A 17,670-nucleotide genomic window follows, 5' to 3' on the forward strand; every position below is an offset into this window, starting at 1 on the left:
GGGCTTGTATCTTTCAATTGAGTAGTAGAACTATTCAGAATTTCTTACATGGTATCAGAGCCTGACTCTAAACCCCTAGCTCTTCTCTATCCTCCCTCACCAAATCTCTCCAGCAACTATGTCTAAACCTATTGAAACCCTTCCAGTTGATTCCTCACCTTTAGATGGGTCATCACATCCTTCTCACTCAACTGTCACAAATCATCCTAACCTTCCTCAAGTCCTTGATAGTTCTCCTCTCCCAATCACCTCTCATAAGCTCAACGGCCACAACTACCTTCAATGGTCCCAGTCAGTTCTCATGTATGTCTCTGGCAGAGGGAAAGACGAATACCTCATTGGTGAAACCGTGAAGCCTAAGGAAACTGATGCTAGCTATCGCCAGTGGAAATCTGAAAACCATATGGTAATGTCCTGGTTAATCAACTCCATGCTTTCTGAGATTAGAGAAAATTTTCTCCTCTATCGTACAGCCAAAGAAATTTGGGATGGAGCACGTGACGCATATTCCAGTTTTGAAAACACTTCAGAACTGTTTGAAACTGAAACCAAGCTATTTGAGTTAAAGCAAAGGGACTCCAACGTCACACAATACTACAACACCATAACAAGGTACTGACAACACCTTGATATGTTTGAAGTATACTCTTGGAAGTGTCCTGATGATTCTGCACTTTACAAAAATATTGTTGAGCAAAAGAGAACCTTCAGATTTTTATTAGGTTTAAACAAGAACCTAGATCAGGTCAGGGGAGAATCATGAGTGTCCGACCTTTTCCTCCCATTCGTGAAGTTTTTGCTGAAGTTAGAAGGGAGGAAAGCCGACAAAAATTGATGATGGCTGACACAACTTCACACTCAGAAATCTCCGCAATGCTCACTCATACTTCCTCTCAAGATAGTAGGCCTCGAAAAGGGGGCAGACCATGGTGTGAGCACTGCAAAAAGGCTGGACATTATCGTGAGACTTGCTGGAAAATTCACGGTAAGCCTGCTGATTGGAAACCTAAACCCCGTACTGATCAAACACGTGCTAATGTGGCTGCAACCTCTTAAACATCACCCAATGAAGTCAGTCCTTTCTCAAAAATTCAGCTTGAGGCGCTGCAAAAGCTTTTTGGGCAGATATCTGTTGCACAACAGTCAATCCCACCTTCCGCTGAAGCACATGTTAGTATGATGAGTCATCAAGGTACCACTTCTCACGCATTTGCTGCAAATTCCAATAACACAAGTCCTTGGATTGTGGATTCCGGGGCATCCGACCATATGTCAGGTGATTTAAAAGTTTTTCATACATTTAAACCTTGTACCAATCCCACCATGATCAGAATTGCTGATGGATCCCTCTCTAACGTGATAGGAACAGGATCTATCAAATTAACTGATGAACTTTTTCTTTCATCTGTTCTCTTTGTTCCTAAATTAAGTTGTAACCTTCTTTCCATCAGTAAACTCACTAGAGACATGAATTGTGTAACTAAATTCTATCCTAAGCTTTGTGAATTTCAGGTTGTGGGCTCGGAGAAGGTGATTGGCAGTGCTGAAATTTGCGGTGGTCTCTATATTCTCAAAAACACTCCTGAAAATAAACATTTCCCCAAGTCAAATTATGGTTTCAATTCTGTTTCTGTTTCCAATGAGAGTCTAGTTATGTTGTGGCATTTTCGCCTTGGACATCCAAATTTTGTTTATCTTGAAAAACTGTTTCCTAGTTTATTTATCAATAAAAAACCCAAGCTTTTTCATTGCGAAGTGTGTCAACTTGCAAAACATACTCGAAGCATTTATTCAAGCAGTCCTTACAAACCTTCTCAACCTTTTTCGTTGATACATAGTGACATTTGGGGGCCTTCAAGGGTGAAAAATGTTAATGGTTCTAGATGGTTTGTATCCTTCATTGATGACCACACTAGGACCACATGGACTTTCCTCATGAAAGAAAAATCAGAAACTGCATTAATTTTTAAAGCTTTTCATTCTATGATTCAAAATCAGTTCAAACAAAAAGTTAAAGTTTTGAAAACTGATAATGGGACAGAATACTACAACTCAATTCTTGGTCCATACTTGTTAGATCAGGGAATTGTCCATATTAGTTCCTGTGTCAACACCCCTCAGCAAAATGGAGTAGCTGAGAGAAAAAATAGGCACCTCCTTGAAGTTTCTCGGTCCATCATGTTTTCAAATCATGTGCCTAAACACTTTTGGGGGGGAAGCTGTACTTACTGCCACTTACCTCATAAATCGTATGCCTAGTAGTGTCTTAAAGTTCAAGAAACCACGATCCTTGTTATTACAAGCATTCCCTCACCTCTCAGTTTTTTCCTCGGAATTGCCACTCAAAATTTTTGGTTGTACTGCTTTTGTCCATATCTATGATCACAAAAGAACAAAACTTGACCCCAAATCACACTGATGCATCTTCATTGGGTATTCTAATACTCAAAAGGGGTACAAATGTTACTCTCCAGTCACAAAAAGAGTTTATCATACTTTGGATGTCACTTTTTTTGAACACCAATCATTCTTTCCCAAATCTGGTATTCAGGGGGAGCATTTGAGTGAATATCAACTTTGGGAAACACTTCAAGATAATCAGGCTACCTTTCCCTCACCTAATGTCCTACCAGACCAGCATCAACCTACTCCAACTCAACCTGATTTATCACCTACATCATCCAGTTCTCTATTACCTCTTTCATCAGATGTGACTCCAGAAAACATGGTCAATCACCCGTCATCCTCTCTTCCTACAATCAACCCATCTTCGCCTCTAATAAACAACCATCCATCCTCAGAAAACACTCTACCAAATTCACCTCCTCAAGCACCAGAACTCCGTGTTTATAGAAGGAGAAAACTTCAAAATATAGAGGCTAACATGCAAAGCCAGGACTGTTCAAACACATATTCGAGCTTACTTGACCTTGAAAATCATGAAGGTAAGGACTCTATATGACCCATGAGTTGGTATCTACTGCTATTGATGATCTTGATTTGCCTATTGCTCAACGAAAGGGTGTTAGAACATGCACTAGTCACCCAATAGAAAGGTATGTTGCTTATGGGAAATTAACTCCTATGTATCGAGCCTTTGTTGCCTCTCTTGATCTTGTCCAGATTCCCACAAACATCTATGAGGCACTAAGAGATCCCAAATGGAAGGTTGCTGTCAATGAGGAAATAAATGCTCTTGAGAAGAATGGTACATGGCGTCTTGTTGAGTTACCTCAAGGAAAACATGCAGTTGGATGTAAGTGGATTTTCACTGTCAAGTATAATTCAGATGGGAGTATCAACAGATTCAAGGCTCGGTTGGTTGCCAAGGGGTTCACTCAATCATATGGTGTTGACTATCAAGAGACCTTTGCTCCTGTTGCCAAACTCAATACAGTAAGAGTTCTGTTATCACTTGCTGTGAATTGTGATTGGCCTTTATATCAGCTGGATGTAAAAAATGCATTCTTAAATGGAGAATTGGAAGAAGAAGTTTATATGGAAATTCCACCAGGTTTGAAAAAGAACTCCAATGGACGACTGGTATGCAAACTACAAAAATCTCTCTATGGCTTGAAACAATCACCTCGGGCATGGTTTGATAGGTTTGCAAAGTCAATTGTAAAATTTGGATACACTCAGTGTCAAGCTGATCATACCCTGTTTGTTAAAATCTCTTCAACAGGAAAGCTAGCAATTCTCATTGTCTGTGTGGATGACATAATCCTAACTGGAGATGATTCAGGTGAGATTTCAAACCTCAAGAAGTTTCTTGCATCAGAATTTGAGATCAAAGATCTAGGATTTCTCAAATACTTTCTTGGGATGGAGGTAGCTCGATCTAAGGAATGGATTGTTATATCTCAACGAAAGTACATCCTAGATCTTCTAAACGAAACTGGAATGCTTGGAAGTAAACCAGCAGATACTCCAATGGACCCTAACTTAAAAACAAATCGGAGTGGGGAACCAATTCCAGTAGAGAGGGGGAGTTATCAAAGATTAGTGGGAAAACTAATTTATCTCTCCCACACCAGACCTGATATTGCATTCTTTGTTAGTGTTGTAAGTCAACATATGCATAACCCTAATGAGGAGCATTTAGAAGCTGTTTATCATATTCTAAGGTATCTCAAAATGACAACAGGTCTTGGTTTGCACTTCAGAAAACATGACAACCGAGACCTAGAAGTCTACACGGATTCTAGTTGGGCTGGAGAGTTGACTGATAGACGATCGATTAGTGGTTACTGTACCTATGTATGGGGAAATCTAGTCACCTGGCGCAGCAAAAAACAGTCAGTTGTCTCTCGGAGTAGTGCAGAATCAGAATACCGTGCACTGGCATTAGGTATATGTGAGGGGATGTGGATTAAAAGGTTGTTGAATGAGTTGAAAATTGAAGCTCCTACATCTTTCAAAATGTACAGTGATAGTCAAGCTGCCATCAGCATTGCTAAGAACCCAGTTCATCACGATAGAACAAAGCACATTGAAATAGGCAGGCACTTCATTTATGAGAAGGTGAATTCGAGGATCATTGAACTCAACTACATTCCTACAAAGAAACAAATTGCCGACATCCTTACGAAGGCTCTACCTAGAAGGAGCTTTGAAGAATTCAATTCCAAGCTGGGCTTGTATAATATATACAGCTCAGCTTGAGGGGGAGTGTGGAAATATTAGAATTGATATGTGAAAATATTAGATTGATATGCATATATTCTTAGGATCTGTAATTAGTGATATGATTTTATTCTTTCCTAGTTTAGTGATCCTTTTATTTACTTTCCCTGATTATAGGATTTTCTTCCCTATAATCAATCTTCTTCTTTGTATAAATTAGGGCTTGTATCTTTCAATTGAGTAGTAGAACTATTCAGAATTTCTTACAAAAGCCCTCGTGCTTGGTTTGGAAAATTCAGTCAAGCAATTGAAAGGTTTGGCATGGTGAAAGGGAAGTCTGATCACTCTGTTTTTTATAAGCATTCTAAAACAGGTATTATCTTATTAGTTGTCTATGTGGATGACATTGTCATCACCGGTAGTGACACGGCTGGTATTGCATCTCTTAAGACCTTTCTTCATGGTCAATTTCAGACTAAAGATCTTGGTACATTAAAGTATTTTCTAGGTGTCGAGGTAATACAGAGTAAGAAAGGTATATTTCTCTCCCAAAGAAAATATGTACTTGATCTATTGACAGAAATGGGGAAACTGGGAGCTAAGCCGTGCAATACTCCAATGATCCCAAATTCACAGTTGACACCAGAGGGGGAGCCATTTGATGATCCAGAAAGATATAGGAGATTGGTTGGTAAGCTAAACTATCTTATTGTAACCCGTCCTGATATCGCTTACTCGGTTAGTGTTGTAACTCAGTTTATGGCATCACCAACTGTTGATCATTGGAGAGCTGTTGAACAAATCTTGAACTACTTGAAAGGGGCTCCAGGGCGTGGAATTGTGTATCAAAACCATGGACATATGAAGGTTGAGTGTTTTGCAGATGTAGACTATGCAGGGTCTAAGGAGAATCGGAGATCTACAACCGGATTTTGTGTCTTCTTCGGTGGGAACTTGATCTCGTGGAGAAGCAAGAAGCAGAGTGTTGTCTCACGATCAAGTGCAGAGTCAGAGTATAGAGCAATGGCACAAGCAACCTGTGAAATCTTGTGGATATATCACATTCTGGATGAGATAGGACTCAAGGCTCCTATCCCTGCGAAGCTATGGTGTGACAATCAGGCAGCTCTCCATATTGCAGCCAATCCTGTCTTCCATGAACGAACCAAGCATATTGAAGTTGATTGTCATTTCATTTGTGAAAAGATACAACGAGGCTTAATCTCTACAGGGTTTGTGAAAACAGGATAACAATTAGGAGATCTTTTTACAAAAGCCATGAATGGGCCTCGAGTAAATTATTTGTGTAACAAGTTGGGCATAATCAATATCTATGCTCCAACTTGAGGGGGAGTGTTAGACATTATTCTGATAGGATTATATTCAGCTAATCTTAAGGATTCTGTGTATATTCTGATAGGATTATATTTGAGTAATCTTAGGGATTCTAAGTATATTCTTAGTGATTTATTTTCCTTAGTTAGTACATGTAGTCTTGTATAAATAGGTGTCTCCATTTTATTGAAAGATATGAAATACATGAAGTTACAATCCTTTAAGCCATCCTTGATGAGACCATATGCAAACACAAAGAGCTCTTTCTGATTCACAGATGGATTGCATTGTATACCAGAAGATATATGATTCAACATGTTCTCCAATTTTGTTTTCACTTTTGGAGTCAGCTGCTTCTGTAGATGCACAGTAACAGGCAAAAGAAGCTTTAAGGCATGGGTTTTGAATGTGATGTTTTGGGCAATCAACTTGAGGGTCTCATAGGACTTCTGCTTTTTAGTCTCCTTCATTTTTGAAGCAATCTTCTCTACCTCTTTCTCTTCTGACACATCGCCAAGTATATCACTTTCAGCAACAGAAAGAAGATCTTCTAGACAATAATCCAAATTTAGACTAGTGGGATTTTGAAGAAATTTTGTCAATATAAAATTCAATGTGTATCCCAGAACATGCAATTCAAAACCTCTTTCCAAAGTGCCTCGCAAGACTTTGATGATAAATTGCAAGTATTCCAATCCAAGCTCTTTTAAGCAAGCTGCCAAGGCAGATCTAGCTTCATCTCGGACACTTTCTAAACGATTCTTAAGGAAGTTAGAAATACGATGTATAATGCTTGGAAGTTGCAATTCCATGATGTCACCAGGAAGTAACTTCAGCACCTTGAGGGCAACTAAACTAAACTGATAGTTACATTGACATTTTGAGAATCAGACATCAAAAATTTCTGTACCTTAGGAAGCACGTCTTTCTTGAGACAAATCTGAATCTTAGACAGGTCACCATTGCTAGTAAAGGTGCTTGACACTGCAGATATTTTTTTACTAGTGTCTGGATCTGACATATGCTCCATAGAACCTTCAATTTCATGAACAAAATTGGCTTCTGAAAAATGGAATTGGTCTAGAATGGTGCAGATAAGCCGCATTAACACTTTTTGTTTGTCTTGTTTCAGAGTCATCTCACGGAAACATCTGACAACATTGCCAAAACGAGATATGTTTTGAATTCCACCATCTTGTGAAGCTTCAAAACCATTTCACGCAGTAGACCAATCCATAGCTGACAACCAGCACAAAAATATTAGAAACAACATTACTCCTGATAATAGGGACACCCACTTAACTAGCAGGTATTAAATATTACTCCCTTAAAAGCAAGCATCAAGTTCTAACCACTGCAAGTACTCATGAATAAGAAATAAGATGCACAATTGGGAGAAAAAAAAAAAAAAAAATGGAAGACTAAAAAGTTATAGCTAAAACTACAAAACAAATACCTTTTGAGCTGCGCCTTCTTTTCTCATTGCATTTCCCATGTGCTTTAAGAGAAAGTTGTTTATTATGTACATAACCCAGGATCCAGAACACCCTTGTTCAGGTTTCATTTCTTGTTCAAGAATTTGACCAGAATATTCAACAAATGATGACAACAATCTAAATGCACTCTGCCTGAGAATCAAATCTTCAGATGACATGTCACGTATAGAATTTGACAAAATAATTAATGCATGTTCTTCTTCAACATTATGGAAGAAAACTACATTCAACTTTCCATAAGCAGAAATAATAGTATCATAATCAAGATCACCCATCTCTGAAGCAGAGGTTGCATTCAGTTCACGAAGAAGTTTTGCCTGCATGAGGTGATTAAAGGGGGTTAGGTACACAAAAGAATTAACATCCTCAGGTGGGTCAAAGAACATGTACTCAAAATAACACCAATAGGAAATTCCAAGGCGGAAATGTACCAAATTAAGTAATGATGAATCATTTCTGGCAAGAGCATCAAGAACATCACAAACAGAACCCCGGACATCAAGGTACTTGCATCATCTAGGTAATCATGATTCTATTGTTCGTTTTCCTCCTTTTCCAAGAGTGGGATGAGGAAAATTCAAATTTTTATACTAAAAAGGGTATACCAAATTGATATATCCTGTCAGTGTTATATCATGGTTACCTGTATATGTGTGCATTACATACACAAACAAGTTTGGGGGAAATATATACACCAATATTAACTAATTATGCCTACCCAAAACACACACACATAGAATCACTCAACCAAGGTAAACATAAAGCACCAAGAAAATCATATATCAGGAGAGGCAGTCATCTAAAAATAGTTCCTATAATGTATAATCCATACCTTTTTATTGGCCCATCATTCACAAAAAGATTATGCAAACTGGACACAAGAACATCAAGGTGAGGAAGCAGTAACATCTTTATAGAGTCAAAAGGTTCTCAATGAACTTAAGAACACAACAAACAATAGCTTTGGATCATAGAAAAAATATCAGGAACAAGGTTCTTCTCTCTATACAACAATGGTACAAGTTTATAGCTTCTACTCATTGCAAGAAAGCAAGAAAATAATGAGCTTGGTTTCTCACTACTGGCACCTTCCTGCTTGAAACCAGAAATTAATGGTTTCACTGACTTAAAAAAGGAATCCCAAAATTTGGAACTAAAATCATGATTTTCATATTTATTAAGAATAAATGAAATGATCCTCAAGCACAAAGATCTCAACTCCTTCGACTGCTTCATAGATGATTGTGTCTGCACAGAAACCAAGATATCAATTAGTTCATCTTTAACACCTTAAATTTCCTAGCTCAATAACCATCATTGTCATTGAAATATTGAAGTGCAATGAGGCGCATTCTAGAAGCAATCAAACAGTATCTTTTAAATCAGTTATTGGTGAACTTGGCTATCTAAAATTCTAAAGTTTTAGATGTGAAAGATAAAATAGGGATATTAATCTGAAAGCAGTTCATTAATAACAATTGATAAAACTAAAGGCAGGTGAACAAATCAGCAAAGCAGCTAATGTCACGTAATCGCACTCCTCACCTACATAATACTGTCACACGAAGTGTCATTCTCTTTGAATATTTGTGATAGAAATACCAAACACTGTAAATTAAGACTTCCCTATTGTTATAGAATATTGGGAGAATATTCTCTGTGATTGAGTATCCCATATTTTAGAGAACTGAATATTTGCTTACCATATCAGTTCAGACTCTTCTTATATTTAAGGAGTAGTTGACTAGCTCTATAGACACACAGAATGAGAGAGAGCTACAGAGGTAACTTCTCACTGCTTTAACATGGTAACAGAGCTAGGGCGATAAAAAAAAAAAAAAATTCCGGCGTCTCCTGTCCTCACCGCCGGTCCACCGCCACTCGCCGTCGTCCGGCGACCTTGCCTGGAAATTTTCAGGCCGAGCCGACCTGCGCGTGACCCTCACGCGCCACCGACAGCCGCCGCCGCCGCCGCCATGCGCCGGCGCGTGAGGGCTCTCCGGCGACCAGAAAATTTTCCAGCCGGTCTTCCCAGGGTCGCCTGAGTTCGGGGATCTCGGTTCCGGGCTCAATTTGGACCAGTTTTGCGTCGGTCTTTTCGATTCTACGGTCAGGTTGTTTCGTTACCCTTCGGCTCCGTTTTTATTTTGTGTGTTTTCTGCTCTGTTTGCGGTCCTAAATTTGTGGGTATGGCTAGGAATACGTCTGTGGTTGTCACTGATATAGTTCCTGTTAATTCTAAAATCACGGATTGTAAGCTTAATGACTCTAATTACTTGGAATGGATTCATGTCATTAAGCTTTATCTTACTAGTTTGGATAAAAGTGACCACTTGTCTAAACCTTTGGCTGACCAAGATTCTACTTGGGTACGGGATGATGCCCGTTTGTTCCTACAAATTCGTAATTCCATTGATGAGGGTATTGTTGGGTTCATTAGTCACTGTGCCTCTGTTAAAGAGTTGATGGAGTATTTGGAATACTTATACGCTGGGAAAGGGAATATTACTCGTGTTTATGATGTTTGTAAGTCCTTTTTCCGTGTTGAAAAACATGATTTGTCTCTCCCTACATACTTTATGGAATTTAAGAAGACTTATGAGGCACTTAATCAGCTTATGCCATTCACTGCTGACATTAAAGAGCAGCAAAACCAACGTGAACAATTGGCTGTTCTGAGTTTTTTGGCAGGTCTCCCTTCTGAGTTTGACACGGCGAGGTATACAATTCTTAGTAGCTCTGTCATCCCTTCTCTTGCTAATGTTTTTCCACGTCTGAGTCGGTCGGTGCAATCGCAACCAAGTGTGCCTGAGGCTACCATCCCATCCAACAATGCTCTCGTTGGCCGTCATCCTCGCAGTGGGAATGGAAAAAATTCCCAGGGATACACTTCTGGTGGTATTGTGTGTCACTATTGCCATAAGCCTGGCCACATAAAACGGGACTGTAGGAGGTGGTTGAGGGAGCGAGGAAATCCGACTGCTAATGCTGCATCCACACCTGAGGCATCTTCCAAGTTGATCACTGTATCTGCCGACGAGTTTGCCAAGTTCTCTCAGTATCAAGAATCTTTAAAGCGTTCATCCTCTTCAGTCACTGCTATTGTTGACTCAGGTAATGCAACTACGTGCCTTCTCTCATCCTCCTCCAAGTGGGTTATAGACTCGGGTGCCACGGATCATATGACAGGTAACTCTAGTTTGTTTTCCACGCTTTCTTCTCGCCCACATAGTTCCCCTGTCACCTTAGCAGATGGTTCTGCCTCCCATGTTCTTGGGTCCGGTACCATTGCGCCCATCCCTTCGCTCCCCTTGTCTTCTGTCTTGCATCTACCTAATTTTTCATTCAACTTAATTTCGGTCAGCCAACTTACCCGTACTTTAAACTGTTCTGTTACGTTCTTCCCTGATTATTATCTGTTTCAGGATCTTTTGACGAAGAGGGTTATTGGTAAGGGGCGCGAGTCTGGGGGCCTCTACGTTCTTGACGCCACGAGGCGGGAGCCCGTTGCTTGTTCGGGTGTTGTCACTCCAATAGAAGCTCATTGTCGTCTGGGGCATCCTTCCCTACCCTTGTTGAAGAAATTGCGTCCGCAGTTTTCACGTTTGTCTTCTTTACATTGTGAGTCGTGTCAGTTGTCCAAGAACCATCGTGTGCCTTTGAGTCCTAGGGTTTACAAACGAGCGTCTGTTCCTTTTGAGTTAGTGCATTCTGATATTTGGGGTCCGTGTTCTGTGACCTCTAAACTCGGTTTTAAATATTTTGTTACGTTTGTTGATGATTTTTCTCGAATCACATGGTTATTTTGTGATACAATTATCAGTGGGGTCCACTTCCGATTTGGGTCGGGTCAAAGTGGATTCGGGTTCTTCGTAGTGATAATGGGTGAATGAGATACTATTCTCAAAGTAGACCCATTTGAGTTGGAAAATGAAGGGAAAAAGTGAGCTTTTGTCCCACATTGCTTTGGAATGAAGATTTTCCCCCCTTATATACAAGAGCTCTTTTGAAGCTTGTAGAATTGTATAGCATAGAGGCTCTCTCGCGCGGGGGGTGGGGGGGGGGGGGGTGCAAATCAAATTCCAACTAGACGAGATGAAAAATGGCTTGATTCAAGCTCGTGCGCGCCGGCACCTAGGGGCACGAATGTCGTCCGGAAATTGGTTGGCCTTGCGGGCTAACTTGTTTCGGTTTGGGCTTCAACCTTTTGGAAGAACAATATTAATCTTTACTACTATTGAAAATAGTAGTAAAGATTTTGTTATTTTAATTTTGTTTATATTGAAAATAATTAATTTTGTTTTATATTAATTACTTAATATTTAAAAATTATATTAAGTATTTACTTATTTTAATTTTTGTGTTGGACATTAATTTAATCCTCCAATACACATTAAATTGCAATTTATAAGGAAGATAAAGTTATTAGAGAGGATAATTTGATCGTCACAACCAAATTTTTTCCTATATATCTTGGATATGTAAATCTTTCTCACTAAATTGTGAAAAATTTCATATTTTGCAATTAAGGGTGCGTTTGGAAACCCGGAAAATGTTTTCCGAGTTTTCAGTGTTTGGCAAAAGGGGGGAAAATGAGGTCAATGGAGAATGATGCATTAGTCAAAGGAAAATATGTATGTTTTGGGGGAAAATGACTTCCCTTTTTTGGGGGGAAGTCATTTTCCAGGGGATGCATATGCAAAATATTTTGAGCCTAATTTTTTGCGAGCTTTTGCGAGTCGGTCCACCAATCCCGCAACTTAGGATTCATGCAACCAAAGCCCGCCAATAGTTATGCTGTGCAACCGAATGCACCATGCGCATGGTGCATACGATGCAAAACGACATCGTTTTGACTAAAAATACGCGTCACACTTAAAAAAAAAATCAGGTTCGATTCTCGGCAATAACATTATTGTGGATATATAGTTATGAATTTCTGGATATATAGTTATGAATTTATGGATATTTAGTTCATTCATTGTAGATATTTACTTCATTCATTCACTGTGGATATATAGTTATGAATTTGTGGATATATAGTTATGAATTTATGGATATATAGTTATGAATTTATAGATACATAAAAATGCTATTGCCGGAAATCAAACCTGATTTCGTTTTTAATTGGGACACGCGTTTTTTTAACCAAAACGACGTCGTTTTGCATCGAATGCACCATGCGCATGGTGCATTCGGTTGCAGAGCATAATTTGCGCCATGCGAGTTGGTGGGCCCCTCGAGCCGGTCCGGGGAGTTTTGGGCAATTTTAATGAAGATGGATGATGAACATTTATTAATAACAATTTTAATTATTTACTGACTGGGAGCAAATTTTAATTAGCCACAATTTTTAATTATTTTAATGCCACATAATCATGCCCTGACACTTGTGCCTTTTTTTTTTTTTTTTTTGGAATTCAATGTTCAAAATTATAAGTAAAATCTACAAATAATATTAAATTTTTTCGTATTTAAAAATTAAAAAAAAAGTTATATTATTAAAAATATTAATATTATATCAATGTTGCAAAACACGCTAGGCGCCCCCTAGGCGCCGATTTTTTTTTTAATTTTTATTTAATTTTTTATTTTTTTATTTTTTTAATTAAAAATAAAATTAAAAATTAAAAATTTTTAAAATTTAGTAATAAAACATAAGTTTTCCATAGTTATTTCTTAGAAACTATTTACGAAAGTGGTTGTAAAAGTGTTCAAAATATTGTTTAAACCATTTAAATACATTAAAAAAACTAAAATTAAGAGCTAAAGAAGCATTTTTTTGAGAAATTAGTGGACCAAACCGCCTTTGGCTGTTTGCGGTGTATAGATCTCGAAAAACTACGCGATTTGAAAAAAAAAAATTGTCCAAATCGGACAACCGAGTCAAAAGTTATGCCTTCCGAAAGTTTTCCGACATTTTCAAAAATAAATAAATTAAAAGCGCCGGTTCAGCCGGCTAGGCGGTCTAGGCGGCCGCCTAGCCGGCCGGCCGCGGAGATGGCCGATTTCGGCCTTCTTCGCGGCGGCGCAATGGCGCCTAGGCGTGATTTTTGCAACATTGTATTATATATATACATATATACTACATAGTAATATAGGGTGGCGTTCTAGTGAGGTTTATGTCTAAGGTGAGGTCTAAGGTTAAAATACCACCATTAGATTAGAGAATCTAACGGCCCAAACGTGCTGACCAGATGGAAATCAAACGCCCCTAACACGGCTTAATAACTTAATGGGTAATGAAGTTGGGTGTAAAAAGTTAATGTCTAATTAAGTTGGGGGTAAAGAAGTAAAACGACTATTAATTGTGCAATACTTGGATGGAAAGCCCCTTAGTTTACGGGTCTTAACGCGTAGGGTTGTAGAGTGCAAATAGGAAGGAGAGTTGTCGGATATGCACATTCGAGAAGCTTGTAGCAGACGAAACGGCAGCACCCACGACCAACTCCTACCGGCGACTTCAACACCGTACCAATGGCTGACGGAACACCCAGGCGGAGCAACCGGTGTGCGTCAATCGAAGCTTCGATCAGACTGCGTAAGTGTTTTTTTTTTTTTTTAATAATCAGTCTTTATTTTTTATGCGCGATTGAGTGCAAAATGGAATTGCATGTATGTGTTAGTTGATTAGGGGTTACAAAACAGAAAAATGGTGGGTTGGATTTGGGAAAAAAAACAGAGTGTTTGAAGTTGATGACGGCAGCGATTCTGCCGGAATCGGAGAAAACCGGCGAGTTTGAGGAGAATTCTACATAGGTATGGGGGTATTAGTGGGCTTATTTCGGGAAGAACCATCTGAACCGTGAGTTTTACGATGGGTGTTCTGGATGTGTGATATTTTTTTATTTCTTTTTTAATTTTTTAAGAAAGATTAGCAAGACTGGAAAAAATTTTGCTGTGTTTAGTTGCCCGTTAATGAAGAACCACGGTGTTCATATGGTATAAAGCACAAAAAAAAGTGGAATAATTTTTGCTAGTTGTGCATACAAATGTAGTTGTTATGACACAGTGATGTAAGGGGTGAAAAAAACTGACGATGTATGTTCTGACTGTTTGTATTTGTTTTTTTGTTTTTTTTTTTTAATTTTTCTTATTTAATGTTTAGCACTGATAAGCAACAGTGGGAAAAAACATGACTGTTTAGTTACCCATTGATGAAGAAGCACTGGGCTGATATACTGTAATGCACAAATGAAAAATCCATGTTTGTAGTTTATTAAGCATAGTTTTATGACTGTTTTTGAAACTGTGATGGTAGGGTGTATAAAATTAAGCATTGTATAAATTAAATAATGTGAGTAATGGATAATGTTGCAGTTTTGATGTCTGATTCTGTAAGTGTGTGCATATGTGCAGTGTAGACAATAATAAGAATGGATAATGTTGTGCAGGAAAAGGAATTAAAAACACATTGCATGAATACATGATTGGCTGCAAAATTAGGAAAAAGTGAATCGGGGGACCAAACAGGAACAGATGGGGAAAAAAACAAATAGGGTATAAGGCAATAAATGATTGACTAAAGTTTGTCTTTACCAAAGTGTCTTCACTTAGAAAGGAAAAAAAAAAAAAAATGGGACCCCTTAACTGCAACCTAATATAAATAAAGTATGAAGTGTGGCATGTGGCATTTTGTTGCATACTGAGCTATGCCATTTATGTTTGTTCCTTGTTGGTGAATATGTGTGCAGGGAAGAAGGCAAAAATATCAAAGGTGCAGCCAAGTATTGTGAGTGATCCCAACCTAGATGACGACTTCGTAAGCCCACCAAAAGGAGACCGAATACCAATGATTGCTCAGAATACGAACTACTACCGGAAGAGGAGGCATGATTTCCAAAATTCGAGACCCGGGCTATGGCAAAACACCTCGTTGAACCGATGAAAAAATTTGGATCGCTGCAAAGGACTGCAGTTAGGGCACTAGGCTTTGGAGATTTGTTGAAACTGAAGGTCGAAGACACGCCTCTGCGAATGGGGCATTGGTTGATGAAGAACTTTGACGGGAGTTCAAAGACGTTAAATTTAGGAAATGGCCGGTTGCTAAAGATAACAGAAGAGGATGTGGAGGCAGTTCTTGGATTTCCACGAGGACCCCGGGAGATTAAAAAGAGGGGCCGGAATGCGAAATATGCCGAGCTCGATGCATGGAGAGCAGAATACGAAAAGGGGGACCACACAATAACCCCTTACATGATAGGGTTGTTGTTAAAAGAGAAAAAAGATGGTGGAATTTGGTTCGAGAGGTACTTCACAGTCCTAGTAGCAAGCGTCCTAATCTGCATCCAACAAAATGGGTATGCAAATCAATCAATAATGCACGAGCTCAAAGATGTGAGCAAGATAAGGGAACTGAATTGGTGCAAGTATCTGATAGACGAGCTAGTTGAATGCCACAACAAATGGGTGACAAAGCAGCACAAAAAATTTACTGGACCATTGCTATTCATAACGGTAAGCTTAGCATTCTGTGTGTAATTAATTTTAGTTTTGGCGTGAGGTTGAATGGTAATCTGTGTATTGAGTATATGATTATGATAATAACAAATGTTGTCATGAGAAATGAAAATGCAGATGTTGTACGTGGACAAAGTTGTGAGCCCATGCCGATATGTAGAGCGAAACAGACCATCATTCATAGGGTGGACTGCAAAACTGTTAAACGAGCGTGAGTTTGCGGAGATTAAGAAGGGGGGGTTTGGTTTAGGAGTGTTTGAGACAAACGGAGAAGAATACGCGCAATTGAACGATCACAACAGAGTCGAAAACCAAGAAAATGAAGCCGAAGATGCAGTAAAGGTAAAAACTTATAAGGTTAATTTAATAAGGAGCTATAATTGGTTAAAAACCAGCTAGTTGATTGTGTTAGCACTTACAATCTGGACCACGAAATGGCAGGCCATGGAGGTACGGTTTGTAGATGATGCAAACCAGGTTATAACTAAAGTGCAAGAACTCACTAAACTTGCGGATGAAGCTGGAAAGTGCACACTGAGTCATACGACGTTCGAGAAGTTAGTGGAGGCGGGAAAGTTGCTGTTAAGAGTAGGACAACGATATGTGGCAGCGAGAGAAAAATGCAAGCACAAACAAGCACACCCCGAAACACAAGGTGCCGAAGAGCCAGTGAGCAGTGCATCAAAAAGTAACGGTGAGGAGGGTGGCGAAGCTGATTTAGGCGACACGGAGACAGAAGTACAAAATGAGATAAACATGCATATGGGAGACACCGAGGCAGCATATGAAATGCCATCATTCAGTCTAGGATTAACCCAGGAGATGCACACTGTACTGGTGGTGAGTGAACCAAATCAGGACCCCGTGATTGAAGATGATGCTGTAAGTTAAAAAAGGAATATTCATAAATAGGACAAATGTAAAATGCACCACAAATATATTATTTTGAACAATATCAGATTGGCAGTGTGATTTTAATGTTCGAAAATGCAGTGCGAGGAAGCGATGCAGACGGAAGATGAAGGAAGAGAAACCAGGAACGCATCAATACACGGCAATGATAAGCACCCCACGCCAAACCAACCAGAAGACTCATTCGTCACACCTCCGGAGGTATGTCGCGTGCTAAATCGATATAAGCTTCGTTATGGAAAATAATTTAAACTAAAATAATGTGCATGATATTGGGAAACAAAATGCCAATGTTGCGTGATTTAAAAATAGGTAAAGGTTTGGGAAGTGGATGTGTGAAATATTTGAAAATGAGTTTGAACTAAAAAGTTGATAATTGTGCATCTGTGAAATGTTTGGGTAGTTAGAATGTGAAGTGTTTGGGGACTGATTGTGCAGCAATGTGGTAAACTGAATTGCAATGTTACCATATAAGACGGATGTACATGGTATGGCTATTAGACGTCTAAAAGTTAGCTACATTTGTGAAAATAAATAAACTAGTCTCGAAAAGTTTAATCACACAGTGGGCAAACAATGACCAAAAACATGGGAGCTAGATTAATTTTAAAACACACATTTTGCAGCAACTGATTAACCCGAATGGAAAGGACAAAGGAGACCAAGGAGGGACCATAGAAAGGGCACCAATGAAAGTGCAACGTAATGAAGGCAAGACGACCAACTTACCACAAAACCCAGGCACACCGTCAGAGCATGATCGCATAGCACGAAGAGAGCTCACAAAATGGTACTCCCCCACCCCAAGTGAGATGAAGAAGTGGATAATCGAGAATGCAAA

General features: G+C 39.0%; 1 protein-coding gene across 1 annotated transcript; it reads right to left on the minus strand.

The window, feature by feature from the left end:
• Positions 1-7,095: 7,095 nt before the first annotated feature.
• Positions 7,096-7,954, minus strand: LOC109149080. The gene is made up of 3 exons (XM_019296727.1): positions 7,889-7,954; positions 7,418-7,774; positions 7,096-7,200 (listed from the first exon to the last, which is right to left on the minus strand). The coding sequence occupies exons 2-3, from the start codon at positions 7,730-7,732 to the stop codon at positions 7,096-7,098; spliced, it is 420 nt and encodes a 139-aa protein (XP_019152272.1). The 5' UTR covers positions 7,733-7,774; positions 7,889-7,954.
• Between the last annotated feature and the right edge of the window lie 9,716 nt (positions 7,955-17,670).

This window comes from Ipomoea nil, unplaced genomic scaffold, assembly GCF_001879475.1.
Source record: "Ipomoea nil cultivar Tokyo-kokei standard unplaced genomic scaffold, Asagao_1.1 scaffold2151, whole genome shotgun sequence".
NCBI classification, from domain to species: domain Eukaryota; kingdom Viridiplantae; phylum Streptophyta; class Magnoliopsida; order Solanales; family Convolvulaceae; genus Ipomoea; species Ipomoea nil.